At 46.7% G+C, this 13,731-nt stretch overlaps 1 protein-coding gene across 2 annotated transcripts in view; it reads left to right on the forward strand.

Moving 5' to 3' along the window:
* Positions 1-3,744: 3,744 nt before the first annotated feature.
* The window catches only part of Rbm47 (RNA binding motif protein 47), a 127,613-nt gene continuing 117,626 nt past the window's right edge, over positions 3,745-13,731 (forward strand). The window contains exon 1 of one of the 2 annotated variants that reach the window (XM_074042405.1): positions 3,745-4,183. In XM_074042405.1, the coding sequence (XP_073898506.1) occupies positions 4,140-4,183 (44 nt within the window). In that variant the 5' untranslated portion in view covers positions 3,745-4,139. The remainder of the gene's footprint in view (positions 4,184-13,731) is intronic. The other variant, XM_074042404.1, reaches the window with a different exon arrangement.

Consider the following 13,731-nt stretch of genomic DNA (forward strand, 5'->3'; position numbering starts at 1 on the left):
TCTGAGAATTAAAATAACAACAATAAATAAACAGGCATGATGGTCAGCCTCAATAAAGAAAGAAGGAAGGCTTAAGTTTCTTTTGCCATCACCTGCCACTTAAAAAAAATCCATTTTTGGTGGGTGTTGGTAGCACAGCCTGTGATCCTAGCTACTCAGGAGGCAGAGCAGTTTGAAGCCAGCCTGGGCAAAATGAAAGCGAAACTCTATCTTGAAAATATCCAACACAAAAAGGGGCTGGTGGAGTGGCTCAAGGTGTAGACCCTGAGTTCAAACTCCAATACCACAAAAAAATATATAAATATATAAAAAATATATATATATAAAATATATATGTATATATATATATATTTTTTTTTAGCCAGGTGCTAGTGGCTCGTGCTTGTAATCCTAGCTACTCCAGAAGCAGAGATCAGGAAGATCTAGGTTCAAGGCCAGCATGGGCAAAATGAAAGTGAGACCCTATCTGGAAAATATGTGTCTAACACAAAAAGGGGTTGGTGGAATGCCTCAAGTAATAGAGTGCCTGCCTAGCAAGTGTGAGGCCTTGAGTTCATAAACCCCAGGACCACCAAAAAGAAAAAGGAAAAAAGTCTATTTTGTTTATTTGTGAGGCTTGAAGCAGAGGATGACTTGAGTGTATGAGTTTAAGATCACTCTGGGCAACAAAAATAATCTTGTCTGCCATATTCCAGGGGAGAGCAGAGGAAAGTAGGAATACAAATTATACTTACTTCATAGGCGCCAGTGGGCAGAACTAAGAAGAGAAAGTAATAGACTCAGAGCCCCCAGGAGGACTTGCTTCCTGGATCCTGGGCCTCCTGGAGGCTATATTCCCTGGCTGCAGCTCTACTGATTGTTACAAATTCACATTCATTTTAGTTTTAGGCAAGCCTTCCACCACAGAGCTACAGCTCCATCTTTTTTTTTTTTTTTTGAGGCAGGATCCCACTATGTAACCCAGGCTGGCCTCAAACTCACAGTCCTCCATCTTCAGATTCCTGAGTGTTGGGCTTACAGATGTGCACTACCACACTCAGAGTTACCCCAGCTTTTTCACACTCATTCTATAATTCCTTCCTGGTCATTATACCCTAGCCTTTGGCCCAGTGCTTCCTGCTGAAAAACCTGTCCAAAGTGGAAAAATCTGTGAGTCAGAGAATAGTCCCTCTTGAATACTGAGCTCAGAGGGTCCCTGACATTGAGTCTCTTAGGCCACAGTCTAAATACTTCTGAGAAAGAAAAGAAAAATTCAGGCCAGAGTAGGGCTGGGGTTTCAAGTTGCCTTAGGGTGGTGGAACCAGCATGCCTGTTGGTGTCAACCCTCAGGCATGGTGTGAGAACCCAGGAATTTTCCTACTGCATTTTGTTCCAGTGCTGACTGGCCTGTGTGGACAAGAATCTAGAAAATGGTGGATTGGTCTGGGTTAAATTTTGCTGCATAGGAAGATAAAAGATCAAAAGGATCTAAAGTATTTCAGAGTTTTTGACTGGCTTTAAGGAATCACCTTTCCTAAAGGTGGTAAAATAATGCTTTTAGAGTTAACTCGACCTGGAAAATAGTCTTCAACTCACCACTCAGGGAAAAACATGGACTAATTACTTAACCTCTGGGACTGCAGTGTCTTCATCTCCAAACTGGGGATAAATCAGCCCTCAGGAGGGAAGGAGGGTCTCCAAGTGCCAGCCCAGCTTGGGCTACACAGCAAGATCTTGTCTCAAAAACCACAAAAAAGGGTGCTGGAGAGGGCGGGGCTGGAATGGCAGAGGCTTGCTAGCATGCTGGAGGCCCTGGGTCCAAACCCCATCCCCTCCTTCTCCCCAGGGAAGATAAAAAGCGCTGCTTGTGGGTAAGGATCAGATAAGGTGGGGGGGGGGGTGTGAAAGTGCTGTGTAAAGTACAAATGAGCTCATTAATGTAAAGAATTATGATTTCTCTGTTTAAATGTGAAGCTAAATGGAAGACAGGGTGGAGACTGATCACATATTAATCTTTAATAATCACTTTTTAATATTCAAGAGTTTTAAAACCTATTTCACAAAGTTTTCAAATGGCCCTGCCCAGTTTTCACAGGGCACTAATTTCTAACTGAACAGGATAAGTAACTTTCAGGGTTAGACAGCAGGTCAAGTGCCTAAATGCAAATCAGAGTTAAGATACACGGCCGGTTGATAGCTCTGTCCTGAGTTCTCTTTCTATTAGCGAGCTTCCTGGAACGCAGAACAAAAGTATCTCCCTGTCACTTGTTGCCCTTGGAACTTCTAAGTGACGCCAAAATCACTTGTCCATCCTTTTTCAGACTTTGTTTTTCACTGTCCACAATGAATGTAAGCCACAGAGCTTCTGTCCTTAGAATCTTCCAGAAGTTGGGGGGAGGGCAGTTAAACAACTTGCTGTTGACCTCATAGCCAGTGTGTGGTCACGCTGGGCCTGGAGTCCACATCTCACTCTGACCCCACCTTCTGCTTTTCAGAAAAGAAAGGCCACAATATAAAATAACAAGACATGACTAGGCGCCAGGTACCCTTCTAAGTTCTTCGTGTGTGTGAACCCATTTAAGCAGCAAAATTTTGTACAGACGTATGTATTTGTAGGACATTCCTTCTTTAAAATGGCCCAATAAGAAAGGGTATTTTTTTTTTTTTCTCAGTTGCATATGACATTGCAACCCGAAATCACAACTCCGGTTTAGGCTCCCGGTGGTGCCCGCTTCCTCTTCTGGTTTGTTTAGTCACCGAATTCGATTCCTCTAGGCTGATTCCGCGCCTACACACAGGCTTATCGTCCGATTGAAATGCAGGAGGCCGCTTAACTCTTGTATAAACAGGTACTGCGGGGGTGGGGTGGGTGGGAGAGGGGCCGGGGTCGGAGTTCGAGCCAGCTCCCCGGCGATCAGGCAAGGTTAGCTCGGAGAGGGCTTGGCTTGCAGTTGCTCAGTGCACTGTTTTTGTTCCCTTTCTAGAAACCAGCTGTAACACCAGGTCAGAGCGCATTAAAATGAACCACTTTGAAGGCGCGGCGCCCAGGCCCCAGGCCCTGCTGTGCAGGCCCCGCTAAGGTCAGGGCTCGGTCCGCGTGACGTGCCTTCCTGCGCTCGTTCGAGCCATGCTGTTCCGCAGGTAAGGACGCTCGGGGAGGTCCTGCGTCCTCTAGGCCCGCCGCGGGGCTTGCTGCCATCCTACCTGCTCCCAAGGCCGGGGTGGGAGGGACCGATCGGCCCGCGATTCAGACGCAGGATCTCGCAGTCCTCAAACGTGGCTCAGGCTGGACTTCTTTGGACAGCCCGACGGGGACCGGGACTCGCACCGATGTCCCCAGGTAGAACAGGTGCCACTTCTGGGGTCCGATCTGGCTTGTGTGAAATGGATGTGACTTTCTGAGCAGGGAAGAGGAGTCCATCTGGTGAAGTCCCTAAATCTCTCCATCAAGGCCGATTTTTTTTTAACCTTCAGCTAAGGTATCTGCGCTCCTAAAACAACAGGAATGTTGCACTGGCCTTTGGCCAGCGGAGGCTCAGCGAGGAGGATAAAATTTCAGTGCAGATTTACGGGAAGTTGCCGGTGTTGGGAGTAAAAATCTGGTTTGGTGAGTTTAAGGGAAGGGAGTAGACAGAGACAACCTTGCTACTGTGAGGCCAATGGCCCCGGCTGGGGGAGGGCCGCGGGAGGCGGGCGGCGGGGAACAGGGAAGGGCCGGAGAGCCGGCACTGAGCGCTCCCCGCGCGCACCGATCCGCACCGCACCGCACCGCGCGCACCGCACCGCACCGCTCGCCCCCGCCGCGCCCTGCGGGTCACGATCTTGATCGTGCCGGGAATCGAGCCCCCGAGAGCCGCCCGCGGGTTCCCGCCCCTGCTCCCCACTTTGGAATGTGCAGCCTGGGACAGTGAGAAGTCAGGCTTTTTTGGGGGGAGTTGTCTACTCGTGGGGAGATTCTCTGCGCAGGTCTCCAAAAGTTGGGAAATTGGGACTCACTGAAGTTCCCAGGGCCTGGGACTTAAGCCTCAACCGGTCTGTGGCTGGCAGCGGCCCGGTGGGGGAGTAGCTGGACACAATCCTTTTGGTTTTACATGAAAAAGAGGGCGAAGATGCGGTAGGTTGCTTCCTAGCTGTGTCAATTGCTGCTCAGCTGTGTGTGAATGGTGTTAATTTCCGAAGTGGGCGACTGGAGTATTTACCGGAGGTAAGGTGGGTTTGGATGTTCCTTCTAACTACTGTCCCCGAGTCTTCCGTAGGGGTCCCCATTTGGAACTATTTCCCCGCCTTTCTCTTCACTCTTTAGCTCCTGTCTCGCCCGTTCCTTCCGACCCTGGCATATTTAGTGGGAAGTAAAGGGGTTATAAAAAGGTTTTCAAGACGTCAGCTTTTGGAAAAGCAGATAATCATACAGCCTCGTCGTGTTTTCTGTAGTGACGAGTCTTTTTCCGTAAAAGAAACAGATTTTTTTTTTCATTCTTGAAAACACATGATTGGGCCGCCCAGAGGCACAGGTGACTTTTTAGGCTAGGATTATTAAGTGAGGTTGCAGAAGCGTTGGTGGCTTGGGCATCTCATCAGTGTTAACCGAGGCAGAGGCCGTCTTCCTGCCGTGATTGGCCTCTGAAGGCAGCACTCCCCCGAGCCTTCGTTGTTTCGCACTAAAACTTGAATCTTTAGAAAGGGCAGGCCTACAAATTGTGACAGCTGGCGATCACTGATCAATTTAAATAAATGGAAATGGACATTTTCAACTATGTGACTCGCTTTTTTTTAGATGAAATCTCATCAACTCTTAGGCGCTGTCCCAAGGCGTTTGAGGTTGTGGCTTCTTTCTACAGATTTATCAAAGGGTAGTAAGATATGAACTTCAAGGTACTTACAGGTCATTACCCATTTCAACTAAAAGCAATTTTTTTTTTTTCTGGTAGCCTTCTAATGACTCATTTGGTTTTCTTTAGAAGGAATATAGATTAAGAATGTATTCCTGAGCCAGGCGTGGTGGTGTGTTGCATGCTTTTAATTCCAGTCCTGGGAGGTTGGGGTAGGAGGATACTGAGTTCAAGGCCAACCTGGGCTGCAGACCTAGACCTGTCTAAAAAAAAAAAAAAAGCCCTAAGGTGGAATCCTACAAATTTTTCAGAGGAGGGAAGCAGAGAATGGCAAAACAACTTGAAAGGTTTTGTCACAGTTTCGAGCACAAAAGGTTAGCAAATAGACCAAGAGCAATTGAGAGTTGCAGGTGTCCCACGACCTCTCCACAGACAAAAGTACTCAACCAAGAGAAGATAGCACTGTGTGGGTGTTTGGTTGCTATTAATTTAAGCAATAATCTTTATGAGATTGATGATCTGATGTCAGAGGTGTCTGAGAGGGACACCGTGGGGGAGGAAGGCACCATCGGGGGTTGGGGGACAGAGGAGAAGATATTTGGGCTTTTGTATTTTCCCTGTCCACCTTGCCCCTCACATCGTTCTGATAGACACGTTGCAGGTCTCTCTTACTCCATAGGATGCTGCAACCCAGGATGATCAGAAATCAGAAATTTCACAAGCTCTTAGCTTCATGATTGACTCTCAGTATTTGTCAAATGAAGACAATAGCAAAGCCACTAGCCAGGCTCTGCCCTCCTTCTCTGGCTAGTTGGCTTCACTTAAAGTCGCCAGATCAAGAGTCTTTTATTACCACCCCTACTGAGGCTTGAACCCAGGGCATCAGGCATGCTAGGCACGCCATCTACCACTGAGCTACATCCCCTTATTTTATGTTTAGTTGTTAAATTGCTCAGACTGACCTGGAATTTGTAGTCCTCCTGCTTCCCCAGTAGCTGGGATTATAGATGTATACCACCCTGCCCTGCTAGAATGTTTTTTGAATGTATTCTGAACATGAATTAAATTTTGAAGATTTGAGCTGGTGGAGTGGTTCTAGTGATAGAGTGCCTGGCTAGCAGTGTGAAGCCCTGAGTTCAAACCCCAGTAGCCAAAAAACCTCCCCCAAAATTGTGAAGATTTATCATCCTCTTGGCCATGACCTTTCAGAAGCATGTAGGGTTAAGAACTCAGCAGTGTTTTTATGTCAGTATCTATAGTTTTAATGGTCAACATATTTATTTAGTTTTTGAGGCAGGGTCTTGGTCATGTAGTCCAGCTAGCCTAGAACTCACAGTCCTTTTGCTGCAGCCTCCTGGGTGCTGGGATTATAGGCATGCACCCCCATGCCTGACTGTTTTTTAATACTATATTATCTGTCTATCTATTATCTATACGAAACAGGGTCCCACTCTGTTGCCCAAAGCAGTTGGTGACACTGGGTATAAAATAAGGAAGAAAACAAGGAAGCTGCATGTTTCTGGAGTCTTACTCTAGTGTTGAAGACTACTCTTCATTTTTTTTTTCTCATAGATAAGAATGTGAACATTAAACTCTTTGCTTTACTAGTAACCAAATACGCAATGATTTTTTTTTGGCAGCACTGGGGCTTGAACTCAGGGTCTCATACTTGCTATCACTTGAGCCACTCCATCAGCCTTTTTTTGGGTGTTGTATATTTTTTAGATAGGGTCTCACTTTTTGCCCAGTCTGACCTCAAACCCCAGTCCTCCTGATCTCTGCCTCCCTAGTAGCTGGGATTACAGACATTAGCCGCCAGCGCCCAGCCTAGTGCAGTGATTTTTTTAAAAAGAAGGTTACTGTAGATGAAATTATTTTCTTGCACAACCATTGAATTTGCTCTCTAAATTCTGCTTTTCCCTCCACCCCCCACCCCATGGTGCTGGGGCTCTAATCATTGCCTTAGGCAGGACAGGCAAGGCTCTACCACCGAGCCACATCCCCAGCCCCCAGGTTTACTCTTAAATCCAAGATTAAAAGTAAACCATGCACCAAACAATTGAACTTTGCTACTGAAAAGTCATTTGCCTATTTCAGACAGGCCCCTCCTTCCCCTAAGGGCTCTCCCTGGTTTTTCAGGAAGGACACTGGGGTTTTGGGGGTGGAGGTGTGTGTGCACATACAGGAGAGGGAGAGTTCCTTAAACTGGACCCAGTCTCAGGTGAAACCATGCATGATTAGGTTATTCCAGAGGATTTAAGTAATCTTGGAAAAAACATAGTCTGAAGAGGGCTCAAATTTAGGATTCATAAGACTTGGAAAAAAGGATGTGTTTGCAATGAAGACGCTAAATGCAGCTTGAAGTGCTTGTCAGAGTGATTCCAAACTAAGAGTTATATTGGAGCGTTTCAAATCCTGGCTCGATGAAAAGATACATTTTTCCTCTTGGGAGCAGTCACTGTGTCTTATGATGGTGTCAACTTCCTGGTTTAATATCCTCAGAGGTGTGTGTTAGTTAAAATAGCCACCTGCTGAGAGTAATCGCTTCAGAGCACCAACTGGGAAAGATTTTCCATCATGGAGATGCAGACACTTCCAAGCCCCGGGACCCCACACAGAACTGGTGTAGAAATGATAATAAGTAATTAATTGTTCCCCTGCCACCTCAAGTTGTGGGAAATGTACTGGAGAGATTCAAGGGGAGATGGCACCCTGCCACCTGTGTGTGAGGTCCTGAGTCACCCCGTCGGGGAGCGCTCCTGAGATGGTCTGACCTTGATTTTGCATTCATCCTGTCTGCGTGTGGAAGGGGAAAGAGGAGATAGGGTAGGGGCAGGAGAGATCTTCTGGAGTTTTAGTTATTTAGTTATTCATGGTAGTGGATATTGAACCCAGGACTTGCACATTCTAGGCAAGCCATTCTGCTACTGAGCTACATTCTCCAGCCCTTAGAAAACATTTTTCTTTTTCTTTTTTTTTGAGATGGAGTCTCACCAAGTTGCCTCTGATACTTGGGATTCTCCTGCCTCAGCCTCTTGGCATTACAAGCTTGCACCTCCCCCTCCTTTAGAATCTCTTATCTTTGCTCTGAAGATGGTGCAGGGAGGAATTTTCCAGTGAAAGAAAGGGAGTGTCTGGAGGAATAAATGACCAGGAAACAGGTGAGTTAGTAGGTGGTATTTACCAGAAAGCTCTTATGGAAATTATCAACATCCTCAAACCACTGCTAGTTCACTTGCAGTTGTAGGAATTTGAGGCTGCATCTCCCCTCCCCATGAACACTGATTTGAATGAGTTCAAGATAGCATCTCTTGGTAAGCCCACAGTAAACTGGTCATAAAAGGTACATATCTTTCAACTATACCTCACTCTACCTTTCCTCTGCTTTCTTCCTGTTTCTTGTGGGTGCTGGGGATTGAACCCAGAGCCTTGAGCACACTAGGTAAGTGCTCTACCACTGAGCTATATTCCTAGCCCCCTTTCTCTTCTTTCTGATATGGCTTAAGAACACCTGAGAAAAAAGCCACAGCTTAATTCATAGAACTTACAATATGGTAAAAGTGCTCTTTTTATGTTGCGACTCCGGTTTTTGTTTGTCATGGGAACTTAGTTTATGTAAAGATGATGTGTGGGTATGTTTAAATGTATATAGTACATATGTTTATAAAATACAGGAAGCAAACCAATAGTATACTAGAAGTGCTTGACTCTGTCTAGTCAGTCTTTTGGTGACAGACACATCAGCAGTTTTAGGATGGGATTATTTTAGAAAACCAATCTTTACCTCTCTGAAGCCATTTGGGAAGGATGGCATTAGGAAGCATCAGAAGGCAAAGTATTCGTGGAGCTCTGGAAACCCTTTGTGTTTTTTTGGGGAAAAACCAGTCTTTTGGTCTCCACAGATTCCTGGTTCTGAAAATGGATATTTCATGCATAGATTACTGTCAGTCACATTAATCAAGAAAGCAACATCCACTCACCCTAGCTCACGAGGTTTGTCTTTGGGGGTACTGTATGTTTTGGTTCTTACAAACCTGGTGGCCTGGCATGAATACTATAGTGGGTGCCCAGAGGTTGTCTGTCAGGTGGAAGGGGCTCACTGGTAACTTTGGGTCCTGATTGCATCCTGCTTTGGCTCATAGTCAGCTTTGGTCATGCTCCCTGAGTGTGGGCGGAAGACAGCCTGTTCTCAGAAAGGATGGATAATCCACACATGGGTGATCGAGAGTTAACTACGTGCACAGTGGGCCGTGCGTGGGTGCCATGAATGCTGGGTGTTGTGCAACCGAAACAGGGACAGGGTGCCCTACCTGACCAAGGAAACACCAGCCGTAAAAAGGGGACCCACCTTGGGGCTGGGGGGAGAGCTCAGTGGTGGAGCATGTGCTCAGCATGTGGGAGGCCCTGGATCCCATCTCTGGAGCATGAGTGTGCACACACACACACACACACATGCATGCACACTGACACACACCCACACACACAATGACACACACACAGTGCTACCTTTCAGAGCACTATGACTTGCCTCATCATTTTTATAAAGCATTTCATGTACCAAAGTTTAAAAAAAAAGGAGTAAAGTACTGTCATTATTTTAAAAACTAATGTCATGGGTCTGAGTAGAGAAAGCCCTTGCCGAGGTCAGGCCCCTGTTCTCAGGAGCCTTCTCAAGACAAAGTTGCTTTTGTGTAACTACAACCGGGAGGCTTTGGTGACACAGAAAACTCAATGGGACACCACAACTGCTGTTAACAGGAGATCCCAGGCCTCATGTTTTGCCTCAGTTTTTGTTTTATATGCTCCCAGCAAATATCTGTGACATATTTGTCCATGAAGATCATCGTCCTACCTCAGACTCAGCCTGGGAGGAATGTGGTGGTTGCTGGTTTACCTTGGGGTTTAGCTAGATTACAAAAGGCTGAGATGCGGCATTGGGTGCAGGGGGGTCCCGTCGTTCTCATGACCATTCAGCACTGGCTGGTCCCATGACAGTGAGGAAAGGGCTTGGCTGGAGTAAAATGGACAGTTCGAGAAAGAGCTCACTGCTCACACCAAATCCATCTCCACAGCAGAATTGCTAAGCCCGGACTGCCTAGGTGGACATCCAGGCTCTGTGTCTATGTCATGTGACTCAAAGCAGGTAATCTAGTTACCCTGTGACTCAGTTTCTCCAACTGTAAACCACCTACTTCACAGGGTCTCTCGCTATGTAGCCCAAACTGTCCTGGAACTAGAGATCCTCCTGCCTCAGGCTCCCAAGTACTGGGATCACAGATGTGTGCCACTGTGCCAGGTGAGGAAAGAGTTTTCTTAGCCAGGTGCAGCTGGCTCACACCTGTAATCCTAGCTACTCAGGAGGCAGAGATCAGAAGGATTGAGGTTCAAATCCAGCTTGGGGCAAATAGTTCGAGAGACCCTACCTTGAAAAAACCCTCACAAAAAAGGGCTGGTGGAGTGGCTCAAGTGGTAGAATGCCTGCCTAGCAAGTGCCAAGGCCCTGAGTTCAAACCCCAGTACTGTCAAAAATAAGTAAATAAAAATGAAGGGTGGATCCTGGAGATGGCTGACATAAAGTAGAAGTCGTCAGTGTGTAGGAGTGTAATAAACAAACTTAAGTGGTTCTGTAGGACTATGATTGGTTAGCACTGACTGGTCGATAATCATTACACATGGTGTAGGACCTATGGCATTTCCTATGATGCTTGCTTTTGTACTTAGGCTCTTTTTCCTTAACAGAGATGGAGTTTCTTGGAGGTAGGGTTTGTGTCTGAATAATTGCATTCTTCAATGTGCTTCCTTTATCATGAGTGGCCCCATAAATAAAGAGGTTCTCTGCTTAAATATATCACCATCTGAAAGAACGACTTTTTGGCACCCATGGCTCTGTATTACACATATTTATTTAGATGTACCCTCTTTTTTTGTACAAGCATATCACCAAAGTTTGTTGGCTAGAGGCAGTACAAGGACGGCGCTGTCATGAAGTGAGGCGGGAATGAGCCAGAGCTGAAGCTGTGGCCCACAGCCAGCATGAAAGCATGGCCGGGAGGGACAAGGACCTGTCGTAGTTCTGACTTACCCACCACCTGATGCTTAGAAGTGTGTACCTCTTCCTCTTTTTCTGCTCTTTTATGTCCTCTACGAAGGTCACACTTGCTGAAGGTTTTTTTGTTTTTTGCTTTTTTGGCCTGGGGATTGAATCCAGGGCCTCCCGCATGCTAGGCAGGCACCGTCCCACCGAACTACATTCACAGCCCCAAAGGGTCACTCGTTCTAATAGACCATGAAGAATAGGAGAAAAAACAATACATTTTTCATAATTAGAACGAGCTGCTAATTATTACTGGGTAGTTATTAGAAGAAAGAAGTATATTTTTTCAAAATTAAGGAGACCCAATAAAGCCAGGAGAGGAGGGCAACATGGGGACTGACCAGGCCCAGGCACCCCTGCTGTGTGCTGAGATGAGGAGGGAGGACAGGTGACAGAATTGCCTCCAGGAGGTCCTGCCCGCAGAGCAAAGGGAAGGCTGTCAGAGGCCGGCTCTCCCACCTGCTGCAACAATGGCTGGCCAGGGACCTCCTTTGCCTTTGCTCCACAGGGGGCTCCAGGTTCCACCTCAAGGGGTCTGGAGCTTTGCCAGTGAGTGAACAGAAGCAGCCAGCTCAGGGAGTACTAAGGAGCCAGAGTGGACGCCAGGAGTCACCTCTCCAGGGGACGTGGGAGGCGCACAGCCCCACGTTCTCACACGTCCTGGTAATGTGCCTGGTGACTAACACTTGCGGGTGAGCCAGGCAGCGGGCCTGCGGCGTCTGCTCCTTTGCTGCTTTGCTTCCACTGGGACCCACAGCCCTTTTACGGTGATCTTGTCTCACTATCCAGAGTGACTCTTAAACAGAAGTCAGGTCATTATTCTACTTCTGAAAACGATCTAGCACCTCTCAATCTCACCCAAAAGCCAAGGAGGCGCTATGTTTCCAGCCCGATTACCTCCTTAATGTCACCTCCCATTCACTCGCTTACTCTAATCACACTGGCTTTCTCAATGTGGTGTGCCAGCCCGTTCATGCCACAGGGCCTTTGCACTGGCCAGCCCCTTTCCCAGAACCATCTTCCCCAAACGATTCACTCTTTTGCTTCCTTCAAGTCTTTGCTCTGCCTCCTGTATTTATTTATTTGTTTATTTATTTTTGAGACATGATCTCACTGCTACCCAGGCTGGCCTCCAACTCCTGGGCTCTATCAAGTCTTTTGCCTCAGCCTCCCAACTAGTTGTGACCCCACCCAACTACTTGTACGTACACACCACCACGCCTGGGTGCCTCATCCTCATTCCTCTTTCTTGCCAGTGTGCTCTCACCCTCCTTTCCTTCCTGCCTCTGGTATTTGTCACGTTTTAGCATGCTGTCATGTACGGTGTAGAGGTAGTGTCAGCCACAGAGTAGGCAATCCATAAATACTTCTGGAATGAAGGAGGAAAACGCCCAGGCATTCAGCCAGCACCACGTATGACAGCATGCACTGACACCTTGGGTGTTTTCTCAAAATACAACCATGAGCATGTCCTTCTGAATGAATGTGGCTTTTCTTCCAGCCCTCTCCAATGAAGCCGCCATATTTTCTGTGGCTTCATTATTTTCTGTGTCACCACAGGCCCTTGAAGGAGGCTGATGACTAAATAATGAGCAAGGCAGGCCAAGTGCTGGCTGTCGCAATCCTGTGAGCACTTCCCCTTGCCAAATCAAAGCCTCTTTGGCAATCTTTCTGTGATTCCCATCTGAATCTCACAGCCCTCCCTCTCTTCTGAAGCCTTTGAATTTATGCCCTACAGATAATTACACTTGACCAACTCCTGGTCCCATACCATCTATCACCTTCTCCACTGTCACTTAATTCTAGTGAATGAATCTTATTAGAGAGTAACTGTCTTTAGGTTTTCCTCATTATCTCTTCTGACCTCTGAAGACTGGCAAGGGCCACCTGCTACTACAACATTCAATCTAGAATTTTCTTGGCTAGCCCTCTGTCACTGAGACACACCCCCAGACCCGCAATTAGGTGTTTTCCCTTGACCTCGCATGAAACACTAGTGTCATCGTCTGAGTCTTTAATGCTTTCCCAGAACCTTTGAACAAGACCTTGGTCTTGTCTTTTACCATGTGACAAGACAACGGCTGTTTGCCAGCCCTGGCCTCATTCCTTGCTCTGGACCATACCTAGTCTTGGTGAGAGTACTTTCCTCCTTCAGGAGCTTCCTTTGCTTTCACCTGCCTTCCATAACGCTCTGAAAAGGGCTTCCTTTCCCCAGTGACTGGCAGAATTCCATGGGACAATATTAAAGGTGGTTATAGGTTCCAGGAGGGCTTTTGCAATTAAAAAAAAAAAAAAGGGTTGGAGGCATGGCTCAAGTGGTAGAGTGCCTGCCTAGAAAGCTCAAAGGCCTGAGTTTAAAACCCAGTACTGCAAAAAAAAAAAAAAAAAAAAGCCAGTAGTATGTAAGTTCTGATTGTGGGGGGGAAGACCCTGGATTTAGTTTCTTCTGACTGTAGGTTTCCATCCCACTCCTGTATTGCTAGGGATCAAATCCAGGAACTGAGAATTCTAGGCAAGTGCTCTACCACTGAGCAACACCCCAGCCCCTATCTTTTGACTGTTGTTGATCATGGTCTCTGCCTAACTTACAATTATTTGTATTTTTAAAAAGTTGATTTGGAAACCATGACCACAATTGATAATAACTGGACAATTTGTCTAGGAATTCAGTAGCACATACAGGACATGTGAGGCTCTGGCTTTAATCCCCCGCATCAAAACAAAACAACACACATAATGAGCCCACAGAACATCCTAACAAACGTGCCATTCTTTCTGTCACTCGTTTTATTACTTACTGTGCATGATGAATGGGACATTCCAGATAAA

Source organism: Castor canadensis, chromosome 9, assembly GCF_047511655.1.
Source record: "Castor canadensis chromosome 9, mCasCan1.hap1v2, whole genome shotgun sequence".
Taxonomy (NCBI): Eukaryota; Metazoa; Chordata; class Mammalia; order Rodentia; family Castoridae; genus Castor; species Castor canadensis.